At 36.9% G+C, this 15,342-nt stretch overlaps 1 protein-coding gene across 1 annotated transcript in view; it reads left to right on the top strand.

The window, feature by feature from the left end:
- tou (bromodomain adjacent to zinc finger domain 2B toutatis) overlaps positions 1–15,342 on the top strand; it is a 914,913-nt gene that overhangs the window by 247,397 nt on the left and 652,174 nt on the right. The window contains 1 exon segment of the mRNA XM_090388865.1: positions 2,314–2,650. Coding sequence (XP_090244991.1) covers positions 2,314–2,650 — 337 coding nt within the window.

Here is a 15,342-nt window from a genome sequence, read left to right as displayed (position 1 = left end):
GGAGCAGAGATGGGCAAAAGTTGCAGCCAATAGCTTTAGCAAGAGACCAGAATGCTCGGCTATCATTAGGGCAAGAAGCAAGTTTTCTACTCTTAGCCTGTTAAAAATCTAGTTTGGACTGATTAATAACTGTTTTACAATTGTTGCGAGCTTTGGTGTAAGCAGAAAATTAAACTGAAGAATTGGAAACAAGCAAATTACAATATGCAACCTTCTGCTCTTGAATAGCCTTAGCACATTTATTCGAAAACCGAGGTTTAGATAAAGGATAAGATTTTAAAGTGGAGTGGAATAAAGGATTCTATTCCTACAAGAATAATTTCACTGACATGATCTAAGTAAACATTGACATCAGAAGTTTTGAAACAGTAATCCGACCTAAGAAAAGAACTCTTTGCAGGTCATCCCATTTTGCATTCTTGTAATGCCAAACAATGCGAGGTTGGGAATAGGCATGTGATAAAGGCTCCATTGGAGAAGAGGCAATCACCAAGTTATCATCTGAGATGCCTAAAAGACCACTCACTTTGACCTTATACTTAGTAGGATTGTTTGTGAGAAAAATATCAAACGTGTGCTTTGGATTATCCAGTATTCTGGTATGTAAATGAATGGTCTGTGTGAAGTCATTAGTAATGGCATACATCTCAGCATCTTGACCAGCTGGGTTGGTGTGACTATAAAACGGAAGCTAGCTGGAGTTGTGAACATAAAATCGCCAAGGAAAATTACCTCACTGTTTGGAAAGTTGAAGTGGAGAAAGTAAAGTTGCAAAGAGAGGAAGTCAAAGAGCTCTAATTTATTAGTGGAGTTGGGAGAACGGTAGAGATAACAGATGAATTTGACAGAATGAGGTAGAGGTGCATTAATGTCTTGTTGCCCTTGCACCATAAAGCCAACAAACAAACAAATGAATGGGGTAGAGAAATTTTAAGCCAGAGAAGATCGAAAAAAGGAGATTCCAAATTACCAGACTCTGATAGAGAATATCGGAATGAACATATGCACAAGTACCACCTTTGAGGTGAAAGTAATCATACATCGAATAATTTGGGCAAGTGAGATGAGCAGTAGTTGAACCAACCGATAACTGAGGTTGGGCCAGAAAAAGTACATGTGGTTTGGCAGAGTGCAAGTGGAAATGGACATCGTTGAGATTAGAACTGAGACCACTTATATTTGTGAAATGAACTAGGAAGTGTTTCGAAGTGCTGTAAACTATGTGGCATAATTCATTACCGATAGGGTGGTTGTAATTCAGTGATAAATGTGTGCATGTACGCACTATTTATACACACATGCAAAATATATATAAAAAAAAAAAAAAAAAAAAAGCGAAAACATTTACCAAATAATGCAATTGATGATAATTGGGAAAGCCGTATGCAGAGCTTTTCATCTTTGCACTATCATATGATCATATTCCAGAATGCCAGTGTTGTGAAATTTTCATGTTATGACCATTGTGGAAAAATAACTGACTGGATTTCAGGAATAAGTTGCCTTCCTGGATGGTCAAGGTTAACTACTGAAATCTAAGAAATCTTTTGCTGTTTTCTGGTGGTAAGAAGATTGTGATAGGGATACAGGGTTGTATAGCCAATTATTATTTATTTATTTATTTATTATTATTATTATTTTATTTTATTATTATTTTTTTTTTCTGGTGCAGTAACATCTTTTTGTTTTTACTAATACATGCCATGGAATTCACAAGGCCTGAACAGTGGACTGACCCTGGATTTTATGCCATGATCTGAATAACACTTCTCTTTTTGATAATATTGAATTTGGGAGATGGTAGGTGTATTTTGAATGGTATCAAAATCGAAATTTTACAGAATATTTCTGAAATTCAATCCTTGGGTTCATGTGGTGGAGGAGTATTCAGAAGATTCACTTTGGTGGAAGAATACAGTTAATTTCTTGTTAAGTATACTAAGAGAGATGATGATTAACCATTTGAAGTGATCTGTAATTTCTACAGTGCTACCCAGTGGCAAATAAACATTTGTGATATCTCTGCTGACCGAGTGACATTTCTGTTCTACTGAGTTTCAAAGATTAGGTTTCAGGTCTGTAGTGAATGATGTAATTACCTCATGATAGACATCGCAAATAATCAAATTCATGAACAGCAAACCTACAGTCATTAAAGTCCTACTGTATTTATTATTTGCCTTTACGTGATGAAATTTTAGAACAGAAAATTTTTTAGTCGTAGCTAGAATATTATTATAAAACTCATTTTCAAGTTTTATATATTTGTATCTTTAATTTGTATGTGACGTTTTCCCACCCCTCCATTTTCAGTGAGAAACAGCAAAAATCTTCACTTGGTAACTATGCTTCAGTCATTTTGCCTTCCAGTCCGGTATCTGAGACATCAGAAGCACTTTTAACAAAGGTATCAAGTATACCTAAATCAGCAACAGTAGAAATTAAATGCCATCCTCACAAGGAAGCTGATACTCTGTCATCATCATCTTCATCCTTAAAACATGCATCCAAAAAGCGAATGCGGAAAACTGTGGACAACTCCTTAACTCCAGTAATATCTGCACGAAATGGGGAAAGTGTTAAAAGTACTACAAAAAGCACTTTGAAAAAAGAAAGGTCCAAAAAGTTACACTCTCATAAAGAAAAGCAGGTATGTTAATCCCCTTCCCTCATAAAACTTAGCTTATTACAGTAATAAACAGAACAATATGTCCTTTAATGGGACTTTTTGCTAAAATTCCTTTTAGCAAAATGAACTTTTCATTTTATTCATTTAAAATTCATCTAAAATTCATTTTAGCAAAATGAATGAAATGATAAGAAAAAACTTTTCTTATCAACATTTCAAGCATAAGTTTTAAATCACTGCAATCGTGAGTGACTGTAATGATCAATTTATGACTTCAGTGCTTTACAGGTTTGCTTCATATTGTAGAAGGGATCTGTATTTGAAGAACTTGTTTTCATTTAGAATGTCCTGAAAAAATGGAAGTTTATGAATTGTCAGAGTACTTAAAATTGAAAATTAAACTCACATAGTATAAACTTTAAATACTATATACTGTTGTAAATTTTCTCTTTTCTTTGAAGAGAGTGAAAAAGTTCTATAGCCATCTTTGTAAGGTAATAACACCTTCTCCATTTCTTTTGGTTTTTCTGGTAAATTCCTTTGTCTTTTGTGCCTTTTAAGCATAGGTCCTTTATGTCTTTTTAGCAAGATTTCTTCCCTCATTTCTTCATTCGTTTATTTATATTGATATAAATAGGCATATATTTGCTTTTGTTTATCAGTGTGGATTTCAAAGCCACTGTTAGGTGGCTGTTCATATGTAGAACAGAGAATATCGGTTATGCCCATTATACAATTTTAGTTTCTATATCTTGTATGTATGGTGCTAGTGCCAGAAGAATTTGCATGATTAGTTCATTTTTAAATGGCCAAAACTCCTGGTTATTTGTGTTTGAAAATCTTGGAAATGTGCAGCTTTGTATGAGGATTTCTTTCTTTCTTTGAGAATTGTTTTTTTCCTGCATCAGGTTAAAGACACTGTGGGAGAGGGGATACTTCCATTTTTATAGGTGAAGTGGGTGTTATATAATTTTCATTCAGTGTTCTTTTTTTGCTCTTATTAAAAAGTGAGAGATGGGTAATGCCCCTTACCAACTTGTTTCAGAATTAGTCCTCTGAAACTGCATTTATTGCACAGTTGTGTAGCAGATATTTACAGAACCAGGCCCAGTGAACTTGGATGCTGTTGTATGTCTACAACATGTGTATCTTGTCATAATAATTAACCATTGTAATCTGAAGGTAAGAATTAGTGTAATTTAATGCAAATTTCCTAGTAGTACATTATTTAAGAATGTATTTTACTGTAGATTACCATATATGCCACTTCCTTTTAAAATGTTATTTTTATCCAAGTAAAGAGGTATTCAGATCTGGCCAAGTTGGTAAATGGCAGTCACTTATTATTATCACACTGACGAGTAAGGATCATCTTGATCATTGTTCTGCCTAGAATAGCTCCAATCAGGACTCAACAATCACTTCTCCATATCATCTTGTCCTCAGCTCTCCTCTTGAATAAGATAGTGCAGTGTGCTATTGCTTTGCAAATTGCCTGATGATTGTTGTGTTATTTGTTGCTGCATTTGTTTGAACTTCACTGTAAAAACAAATGATATACAGTGGCAACCGCTTATTGTGATCACTTTTGTGGCACAGCTTAATTGATAATAATACTGACAATTAACAAGAATCAAGCTGTTCAGCATTGTTTAGTGATGCAGAATGGAAATGTGTTTACGAAAAGTGGAAGTGGACAGAAAGAAACCATTAAAATCAAGCAATATAAATTATTTTAATATGACAGTTTCAATAAAAATGAAACTGTCATAATGTTTCTGAAAATCCATACAGGGCATTAAAAACAAATAGACTGTTATAATCAAGAATTAGAAAATGCTCTACTGTAAACGAGATTTGTAGGAGTACAGATACAGTACTTTCTTCATGGAGTACAGATACAGTACTTTCTTCATGGAGTAATGACACTGACAACTATAAGTCCTATACATCTGTCGTTGTGGAAGTTTATAGGTTAAATAAATTTAAGGAGGAACTGGACAGCCATTTGGAGGGAATGATGTGTTTTTTTTTGGCTGATGCTGCATAAGCTCATACACTTGCTTTCTTGCATCACATGCGACTACTACTACAAAGAAACAGTAGTAATTAGATATGGAACATATTGGACTTCAAGAGAAATGGGGATATTGCACAATCAAGAGAAATGGGGATGTTGCACAATCACTTCCACTTCACATGTATATCACTTCCACTTCACGCTTATCTGCGATAAGACAAAAAAGTGATAAGAAAAACCTAAGTGATGATTACAGTAAATTTATTTTTTTCCCTATGTCTTAATATACATCTGATTTGGAGTTTGTAAAGGTGATTACATTATGAGAACGTTAACATTATCTATGATCATAATAAGCAGCATGGCATTATGGCCAAAGTAGCCTATGCACCATCAAACCTCCATATCAACAACAATAAGCAGCATAAACTGTATTGAAAACCTATTGGATAATCATTCTAGCTATACCTTACTTCTCTAGTATTTGTTCCAGAGAAATTGAAAAATGCATTGTTTGAATGCTCACATGCATCTCATAGATTTACAGTCTTTGAGTACACAGAACACTGGAAAAGACTGCAAGTGCTTATGAAACAAATGAAATCTTGGAGATGTTTTTTTTAAGATAATATACTTACTTTTTTTCTTTTTTCATTTTTCCAGATCAGGCTGTCACAATAAAAAAATTTAACTACATGTTGAAAATGAAATGCAATTTGATTGGACTTTGGTTCCCCAAACTTTTGGCCTAGCTTCCTTGAAAAACTATGATGACTTTTTGTTTTTAATTATGACTTAACTAAAAAAATTAATTAGTCATTGAAAATAAAACTCTGACGCATATTTTGCTTAGGGATTTTTGTGCAAGACACAATACATAAAACATATACAAAATACGGTTTATAACTTATTTTCATTTTTAGTAAGTTTCCCCAAGTTTCTTCTTTTAATACATTAAGTTACTAGATAATCTGTATTTTAGCATGAATTATCATGAATTTATGCATAAAAAGCATGATAATTATCATGAATTTATGCATAAAAAGCATGATAATTATCATGATATTTATGTATAAGTGGTTCTTTTATCTGCAGATTGTTAATGCATGAATTATCACTGCTGATATAGGTAGTAATGCCCTTAAAATTATAATTATGAAACTTTTTTTTTAACCATGAAAACAAAAGTATGACCTTTTCTATTTTAAAGCAAAGCATGTTCAGTTTGTGACTCTAAAAAGTAATGTTTGTAACAGCCAATATGAAACTTGTTTCCTTTTACTTTCTCCGTGTCCTATTTTTTTCTGATGTTTATGATATGAACACAAAAGTTTGGCCCACTTCAAATTCCAGATTTACGAGCAGTGTTTTTAGGATCCATTTATCACAAAGCATGATTTTTTTTTTTATTTTTTTTAAATCCTAATGCTAAATTTTTTTCCCCCTTTAATTTTTTTTTATCCCTTTAAAATGAAATGCCCAAATTCCTTCTTAATGCATTGGAATCTAAATTTGCAAAGTATAGTATATATACATATCCTCTGTTTTTCTTGAAACAAAACTTTTAAACTTTAAACAATTATTCTTTATCATTTTATTTTTTTATGGAGAAAAATCGACACATTCTTTGTTTCACTTTAAACACACTATCTGTAAATTAACACCCATTTTATATCCAACAGCAAATTCCCCTTCCCAATTTCTCTTTTCTACCATTAGCACCCCTTATGGTCACTTGCAAGCATTCTTTCATAGCTCTTATTATTTTATTATGCTATGTGTGTACTAACGTTATAAGAGTATTGTTGTGAGTGCTCGTAGTAGTAGTAGTGGCATGTGATGCAAGAAAGCAAGTGTATGAGCTTATGCAGTATCAGCTAAAAAAAAAAAATTCACACAACCATTCCCTCTAAATGTTCCTCCAATTCCTCCTTAAATTTATTTAACCTATCAACTTCCACAATGGCAGATGGAAGTTTGTTCCACCAAGTAACCACCCACTTGCTAAAGGCAAATTTCCACACATCTGTCTTTCCTTAATTTGAATTTATGCCCCCTTAGGTTCGTAATCTGAACAAGTGGAAGAATCCCATCATAATCCAGTGTGCTCAACCCATTCAAAGCCTTATACACCTCAATCAGATCACCGCACAGGTGCCTAGTCTCCAGCCACTGCAATTTGCACAACTTAAGCCTCTCTTGGTAAGAGGATCCCTTCATTCCCCTCACCAATCTTGTTGCCCTTCTCTGTACATGCTGAAGGAACTCTACATCCTTTCTAAAATGAGGCCTCCAGACCTGTACGCAGTAGTTCCATCCCTGACCATTGCCTTATATAGAGGGACAATCACCTCCTTTTCCCTTCTAGCAAAATTCCTATATATCATTGACAAAACCCCATGACCTGCCCTGGCATCCTGTCTGCCTTGCTCAGAAAACTTCATGTCTGACTGCACAATTACTCCCAGGTTTTTTTCATTTTCTACCACCTTAAGTGTAGTACCACACAGTTGGTACGTTTCTCTGGAGTTACTTCTACCGATATGCAGTACTTGCATTTGTCAAGGTTAAACTTCAGTTACCACTTCTCTGCCCATCTGCCCAAATTTTCTAGATCCTGTTCCAGTAGCTCACTGCAATTACTGCCATTAACAACCCTGCCAACCTTTGTATCATCTGCAAACTTCGACATTAAGCCTGATATACCTTCATCAATATCATTGATAAATATACAAAACAACAGTGGACCCAACACCAAACCCTGTGGGACTCCACTAATAACATTAGTCCACGAAGAGCAGCACCCATTGATTACCACCCTCTGTCTTCTTCCACTCAATCATTCTTTTGTCCATTGTAGCAACTTACCCTTAATACCATTCTGCTCCAATTTGTACAGTAGTCTTCAATGTGCAACACTGTCAAAAGCTTTCCAGAAATCCAAGTATATGATATCAAAATTATTTTTTGCATCAAGTTGCTTTGTAACCACATCATAGTATCCAATCAAATTTGTCAGACAAGACTTTCCCTTAACAAACCCATGCGGTGTCTGAATTATTGCTCCAGTTTTGTCTAGATGATCTTGCAATGCATCTTTAACCAGTGACTCCATTATTTTACTCGGAACCGAAGTTAAACTAACTGGTCTCTAATTACTCTTGTCACCCTTCGATCCACCTTTGTGAATTGGGGATACATTGGCTCATCTTCAGTCCTTGGGGACCTCTCCTCTGAGTCCAAGGATGCTCTCATAATTTTGCCTAAGGGTTTGCTCAGTTCCTTTGCTGCTTCCTTTAATATAACTAGGTAGATTCCATCCACCCCAGGTGCCTTTCTTATGTTTAACTTGAACAATTTCTCCTCCACTTTGCTCTCAGTTATTACGAAATCATTAAGCACCCTGCTACAATTTGATAACCTTCTGCCATTTTCAAACATTAATAACTCCTCACGTGTGAATGTAGATGCAAAATATTCAGTTTGTTTGCTATCTGAGCAGGATCATCAACAGTCGAACCATCGATATCAAGTGGACCAATCAGATTCATTTCATTCCTTTTAGAGTTTATATAAGTAAAGAAATCCTTGCTGTTTTTTCTTAGCATCTTTTGCCAAAGATTTCTCATATCTTGCCTTCGCCTGCCTAACCTCCTTTGTGACCTGATTACAGACTAGCTTGTATCTGCCATAGGCTTCTGAGTCGCTTGATAATTTATATGCATTCCATGCATTTTTCTTCTCTGTCACGAGTCTCATTAGTTCATTTGATAACCATTTAGGCCTAAACCGTGAACAATATTTCTTAATAGGTATGAAACTTTTAGTAGCATCCACGATTAATTCCTTGAATGCTTCCCACGTAGAATTTACTGTTGGTAACATCGTCAGTTGATCCCAATGTGCAGAATTTAAAAACTGTCTGAGACCACTGTACTCACCTTTACGGAAGCAAAATCCCTTTCCTTTACCCCTGTTGGTAATTATATCTTTAAGTAAATCCCACATCAGTACACTGTGATCACTGCCACCTAGTGGTTCCTTTATCTGCAAATTCTTAATACATGAATGATCACTGCTGATAAGCAGATCAAGAGTATTACCCTCTCTGGTTGCCTCTCAGACATGCTGCTGCTTCAGAAAACAGTCATCCAATAAATCCACAAAAGTCTTACTATTGTGCGAGTGACCAAAGCACAAGTTCCATTTGATATTTGGGAAGTTAAAATCCCCCATTATAAGGCATTCTGATTTACTAGCCCACACTATTTCTCTGTACAATTGTTCATTGTACTCATTCGAGTCATTACGCCTATTACACACTCCTACTCTTAATTTTGGTTTCGCAGTGCTCATGTCACACCAAACTGACTCAACAGTGCACTGTTCATCTATATCAACTGGATGCACTTCTTTTGATTTTATGTTTTTCTTAATTAACAGCATAACACCTCCTCCCTTCCTATCCTGTCTATTCTTCCTGTACATATTCTACTCACAAAATTCCAATTCTGCATTCCTAATATCTGTGTGACACCACGTCTCTGATATCCCTATAATATCCCCCTTTGATGTCTTGACCACACTTCAAATTTATTTACTATACTTCTAGCATTGGTATACATGCACCGATTCTTATTCTTAGTAACCCTAACACAGCCTATATACCCACCTGTTTCACTATTAGTGCCATCAGTCCTTGAAACCCCCCAGCACCCCTTGCTCCAGACCGCTGCTTATTGTAATACAAGTATTGCAATAATTACCTACACCTCTGCTTGCAGCTACTTTTAACATTTTAGTCTGTGAATCCCCCCAAGCTAGCAGTTTTCTGACCCACCTAACACTGCCTCTATAACATCAGCAAATATTCTTGCACCCTTTCTGTTTAAGTGTATCCAATCCCTGTAGAAGCAGTCTCTCCTCTTAACAATCACAGACGACACTGAAAAAAATTGTACCCCTTGAACCTTGCACATTGCCTCCAAGGCCAAATTGATTGACAAGGCTCACATCATGTACTCCCTCCTATCGTGTCTGGGTAGAATTGCAGACACTTTCATATTTTACCCTAACTCATTATTTTTTTTGCAACATTTTCCTGTACTTGTTAAGTAAATCTGCAGATCTCCTATCCTTAATGTCATTGGTGTCAACGTGTACAACAGGATCACCTTTTATGCCCTTAAAAGATGATATATGCTTTACAACGTCATCAACTCTTGTCCCTGGCAGACATACCACGGTCCTATTCCATCTATCTTTTTTACACAATATATTCCCCGTCTCCCTGACAATAGAGTCACCAACAATAACTAACTCCTGTGGGGCCAGTGCATTCTGCCCTGGAGATTGCTGCTGTGTTGCCTGATGTCTAGGAGTGAGCTCTGGTATTGAGTTGGGCAGCTGACGGGCTCCCCTCATTAATTTCTTTGAGAGCATCTACCCTACACCTCAAGCTCTCATAGATGCCCCTTAGAATACTGAGTTGATGCCTAATTTCTAGACAGTACGCCTAATTTATATCTACCAGTACTAGCTACAGGTAGATAGATTCTACAGAATAGGAGCAATGTATAACATTAATCCGAACAAAGGAATTCAGATCAAAAACAGCCACATAAAGGTAAAAGGGGCAGAGTGTGTGGAGAAATGAGGTGCCAACTCAGCATTCTGATGGGTGTTTATGAGAGTTTGAAGAGTAGAGTATGTGCCCTCAAAGGAAAGAGGTATGTTAATTCTCAGCAAGAATGCATCTAAAACACTTCTGTAAGTGCAATGGAAAACTAATACATTTTATGAACAAGCTAAAGCTAGTTGAAAATTTTCACAAAACATAGGAAACTACAGAAGTACAATATTAACGCAATTTCAAATAGTGCTCCTATGTCCTTCTTTTGTGAAGCATTAAGATTAGAAAAGTTCCTTTTCTTTCTGCAACGACTGAGTCATGTGTATAGAGGATAAGTGCACTAAAAAAAAAAATAAAAGTGAGAATGTTTTTATATTCCACATACTACTTGATTTCTCCGAACACTCTGTATGGGTCTCCACTATATTGGCTCTTCTCTGATACAAGGGAATGATTTTTGTCTTACTCTAATCAAGTCCTCACAATTAATCTTAGCCATTTAGGGCATTTCTTTGACACTTGCTTTAGAATTTATCCTGAAGTATCCATTTATTTTTTTGGATATTCTTTTAGCTGCATAGTTCATAAGTAAACTGTGCTATTTGAAGATATTATAGCTCTAGAATTTTGTTTAATTATTAAATGGACATTTCTAGATACATCAGTACTAGCTACAGGTAGATAGATTTTACAGAATAGGGGCAATATATAATATTAATCCGAACAAAGGAATTCAGATCAGAAACAGCCACATAAAGGTAAAAGATAAACTGCAGTATTATCAGTCCAGTGCAAGATGTTAGCCTCCTTGACAATTTATGTTGAGGATAATGGACCGTAATCTGCGACGCTGATCCAGTGCTGGTTGACAGATCAACAGTATTTAGCAGTCAGGGACCTGAACCCCAGTCTACTCAAAGAGCGTGTGCTACTGCACTCATGCTTCTGACCACTATCTACGGAGACTTCATATGAGGCCGCACATCTTTAAGTAAGAATGGCTAACCAAAATTATAGATAAGAGATTTAAATTTCATAACCCCCTTCCCTCCTTACGAAGGAGCACATTACAACCTAAGTCAAGCATTAACAGCCATCCTAGAAACAAGATGACCCTGACTGAAAGCTTAAAGACAACATAAGTTGTTTATTTATTTAATTTTATCTTAGGGTATTTTAATTTTAAATTATATTTTTTTCAATAATGCATAAAATGTGTAATAACCTCCCTCATTGTCCACTAAAACAACAGTCAGGTACAAGATTATAAGTGCCAGGATGCAGAATTTTTAGCTTGTGGAAATGGATAACTTTTTTTTTTTTTTTTTATGTGAACCCCAAACACGAGAGGTAACGAACCTATAGTACTTAGTACCGTGCTTGGGTTTGAGGTTAAGAAGACTAAAGAAGATATTTGTTGACATTGGACTTGAACTTCTGTAGATTGTAATTTTCAGGAAATACGTATGAAGGAAGGTTGTTCCAGAAAACGGCAGTTGAATGAATAAACGAGGAAGATGAAAAGTTGGTTCTGTGGGTTTGAAGTTGAACAGTAAATGGATGTTGGCTGGTGGCGCCACGTGTTCTGACTGTTTTGAAAGAGAGAGCAGGAATTATAGAAGCCAATTCAGAAGAACAGTGCCCATTGAAGTATCTGTAGAAGAGGCATGCAGCAGAAACAGTACGTCTATGAGAAAGCGAGTGGAGAGACTCTGTTAGAGATGAATCATTAATTAACCTAACTGCTCTCTTCTGAATGGAATCAAGAAGCCTGAGAGAGGTTTTGGGGGGACCACCCCAGATGTGGGAACAATATTCCATGGCAGGGTGGATTTGCGATTTATACAGAGTGAGCAGCTGTTTGGAAGAAAAGTAACGGCGAGAGCGAAAGAGAAAACCAAGTGTTTTAGATGCAGAGGAAGCAATATTTGTAATGTGCTTATGCCAAGAGAGATTAGAAGTCAGGGTAATCCCCAAAAGAGATATATCATTTTGCCTAGAAATCGGAGTGTCACTAAAGATAAGCATAGGAGCAGAAGAATCCTTTTTGCGAGATCTAAAACAAGACTGAGTTTTAGAAGGGTTGAAATCAACTAAGTTGTCTTTGCCCCACTGGAGAATTACCTGAAGATCGGCATTTAAGGAATTGGTAGCAGATTTTCGAGAAGTTGAAGCTGATTGAGCAGGACAAGGTTTCTCAAAATGGAAAGTTGAATGCAATGTGCTATCATCGGGAAAACTATGGATAGGAATTCCAGTCAATGGAAGAAGGTCATTGATATATACAAGAGGAAAAGAGTGGGGGAAAGAACTGAACCTTGGGGGACACCGGCATTAGTGGAGAAGTTAGAAGACAGAGAGCCATCTACCATCACCCTCAGTGAGCGATCAGAGAGAAAACTGGATAACCAATTACTAAAAACAGTTGGCAAACCATAAGATGGAAGCTTGTTTAGAAGACCTTTATTGCAAACACGATCAAAAGCCTTTGAGATATCAAGAGCAACTACTTGTGTTTCACCGAACCTTTCCATTGAATTAGTCCATAAATGGGTAACATAAGCCAGAATATCTCCAGTGGATCGACACTGACGGAATCCATACTTGTGATCGTTGATCAGACGGAAGGTTTCTAGGTAGTTTAAGAGTTGGCGGTTAATTGATTTCTCCATTACTTTAGAAAGAGTTGAAGTAATTGGATGGGAGGGATTTGTCACCCTTTTTAGGAACTTGCTGGATATGAGCAAATTTCCAAGCAGAAGGAAAAACACCTTAGGAATAAGAAAGTGAAAAAAGGTGGCAAAGAATAGGAGTAAGTTCACGAGCACAGTTTTGAGAACAAGTGGAGAAATACCATCAGGACCTGGAGCTTTCTTAGCATCAAGAGTCATCAAAATCCTTCTGATATCCTTTTGACGGAAGACCACAGGAGGCATTGAATGGACCGTGCTGGGAATGGTGGGAGGTGTTTTACCAAGATCATTAATACATGAGCTGGAAGAAAAATGGGATGCTAGCAGGTCAGCTTTATCCTTGGCTGAAGTGGCAACAGAACCATCTGGTTTGGACAGAGGTGGGAGCAGAGATGGGCAAAAGTTGCGGCCAATAGCTTTGGCAAGAGACCAGAATGCTCGGCTAACATTAGGGCAAGAAGCAAGTTTTCTACTCTTAGCCTGTTCAAACTCTAGTTTGGACTGATTAATAACTGCTTTACAACTGTTGCGAGCTTTGGTGTAGGCAGAAAATGAATCTGAAGAATTAGAAACAAGCCAATTACGATATGCAACATTCTTCTCTTGGACAGCCTTAGCATATTTATTGGAAAACCAAGGTTTAGATAAAGGACGAGATTTTAAAGTGGAGTGTGGGATAAAGGATTCCATTCCTGCAAGAATAATTTCAATGACAAGATCTGAGCAAACATTGGCATCAGAAGTTTTGAACCAGTAATCCGACCAAGTAAAAGAAGAGAAAAGAAGTCTCGCAGGTCATCCCATTTTGCATTCTTGTAATGCTAAACAACACGAGGTTGGGAATAGCCAGGAGATAAAGGTTTCATTGGAGAAGAGACAATCACCAAGTTGTGATCTGAAGTGCCTAAAGGACCTCTCACTTCGACTGTGTAGTTAGAAGGGTTGTTTTTGAGAAAAAGATCAAGCGTATTGGTTATATGATTAGGATTGTCCAGTATTCTTGTAGGTAAATGAACAATCTGTGGTAGTTCATTAGTAATTGCAAAAGCCTTAGCATCTCGACCTGATGGGTCGTTGTGACTAGAAAACGGAAGCCAGCCGGAGTTGTGAACATTAAAATCACCCAGGAAAATTACCTCACTGTTAGGAAAGTTGGACTGGAGAAAGTCAAGTTGCAAAGAGAGGAAGTGAAAGAGCTCCGAGTGATTAGTGGAGTTGGGAGAACGGTAGAGACAACAGATGAATTTGACACAATGAGGTAGAGAGATTTTAAGCCAGAGAAGATCAAAGAGAGGAGATTCCAAATTGCCAAGTCTCTGACAGGGAATACCAGAACAGACATATGCACAAGTACCACTTTGAGGCGAAAGGAATCATACAGCGAATAATTTGGGCATCTGAGATGAGCAGTAGTTGAATCAACCGATAACTGAGATTCTGTCAGAAAAAGTACATGGGGTTTGACAGACTGCAAGTGGAAATGGACATCGTTGAGATTATTATTGAGACCCCGTATATTTGTGAAATGAATTAGGAAGTCCTTGGAAGGTTTAGATCTTGTCGCAGATAAGCTTGCTCTATTAGTTTGATAATTCATGGTGTATTCAATAGTAAGAAAAAGTAGTTGGGACATGCTGTATGAAGTAATGAAATTTTTGGATATGGCCTACACGTGGTAAGAATATACCCAGATCCTTGACATAACGTGGCCTCGACAATGCTCCCCGCATACATACTACTCGGACTCCCTCCAGTCATATCTGGCAGAGTAGAGGTTGCAAGATTATACACTAGCTGATCTGGAAGCCTCCTAGAGAGTTACCAATAGGTTCGGTCCAGTGTACTAACTAGCGGCCGGTCTGCGAACACTGTTTTAGAGCTGTGCCCTCGAAATGTAAGGAATATTGGATCTCGCCACGATGTTCATCCTAACCTCAAAAGTGATCAATCATACTGCATGATGGAAGAGATTGGGAAGGGTTGACCGGAACTTAGCTCTAGAGACTAAACATGGGTTCCACCACTTCAAGCCTCCAATAAGCAAAGTGGTGGTATTTCACCGGTTGATGAGAGTCATCTACCACCTAGTAAGTGATGGTTAAGTGGAAGAATAGATGGAGTGCATATCAATGGACACCTCGCTTCATGGACTAATGTTATTAGTAGATTTCCCCAGGGTTTGGTGCTGGGCCCATTGTTGTTTACAGTATTTATCAATGATATTGATGAAGGTATATCAGGCTTAATGTCTAAGTTTGCAGGTGATGCAAAGGTTGGTTAATGACATTCATCAGGGTGAACTGCTGGAATAAGATCTAGGAAAATTGGGTTGATGTGCTGAGAAATGGCAGTTGAAAATTAACATTGA

This window comes from Mastigoproctus giganteus, chromosome 14, assembly GCF_048544385.1.
Source record: "Mastigoproctus giganteus isolate SK-2022 chromosome 14, ASM4854438v1, whole genome shotgun sequence".
Classification (NCBI taxonomy): domain Eukaryota; kingdom Metazoa; phylum Arthropoda; class Arachnida; order Uropygi; family Thelyphonidae; genus Mastigoproctus; species Mastigoproctus giganteus.
Note: the sequence above shows the minus strand (reverse complement) of the source record. Positions and strands in the feature narration are given on the sequence as shown.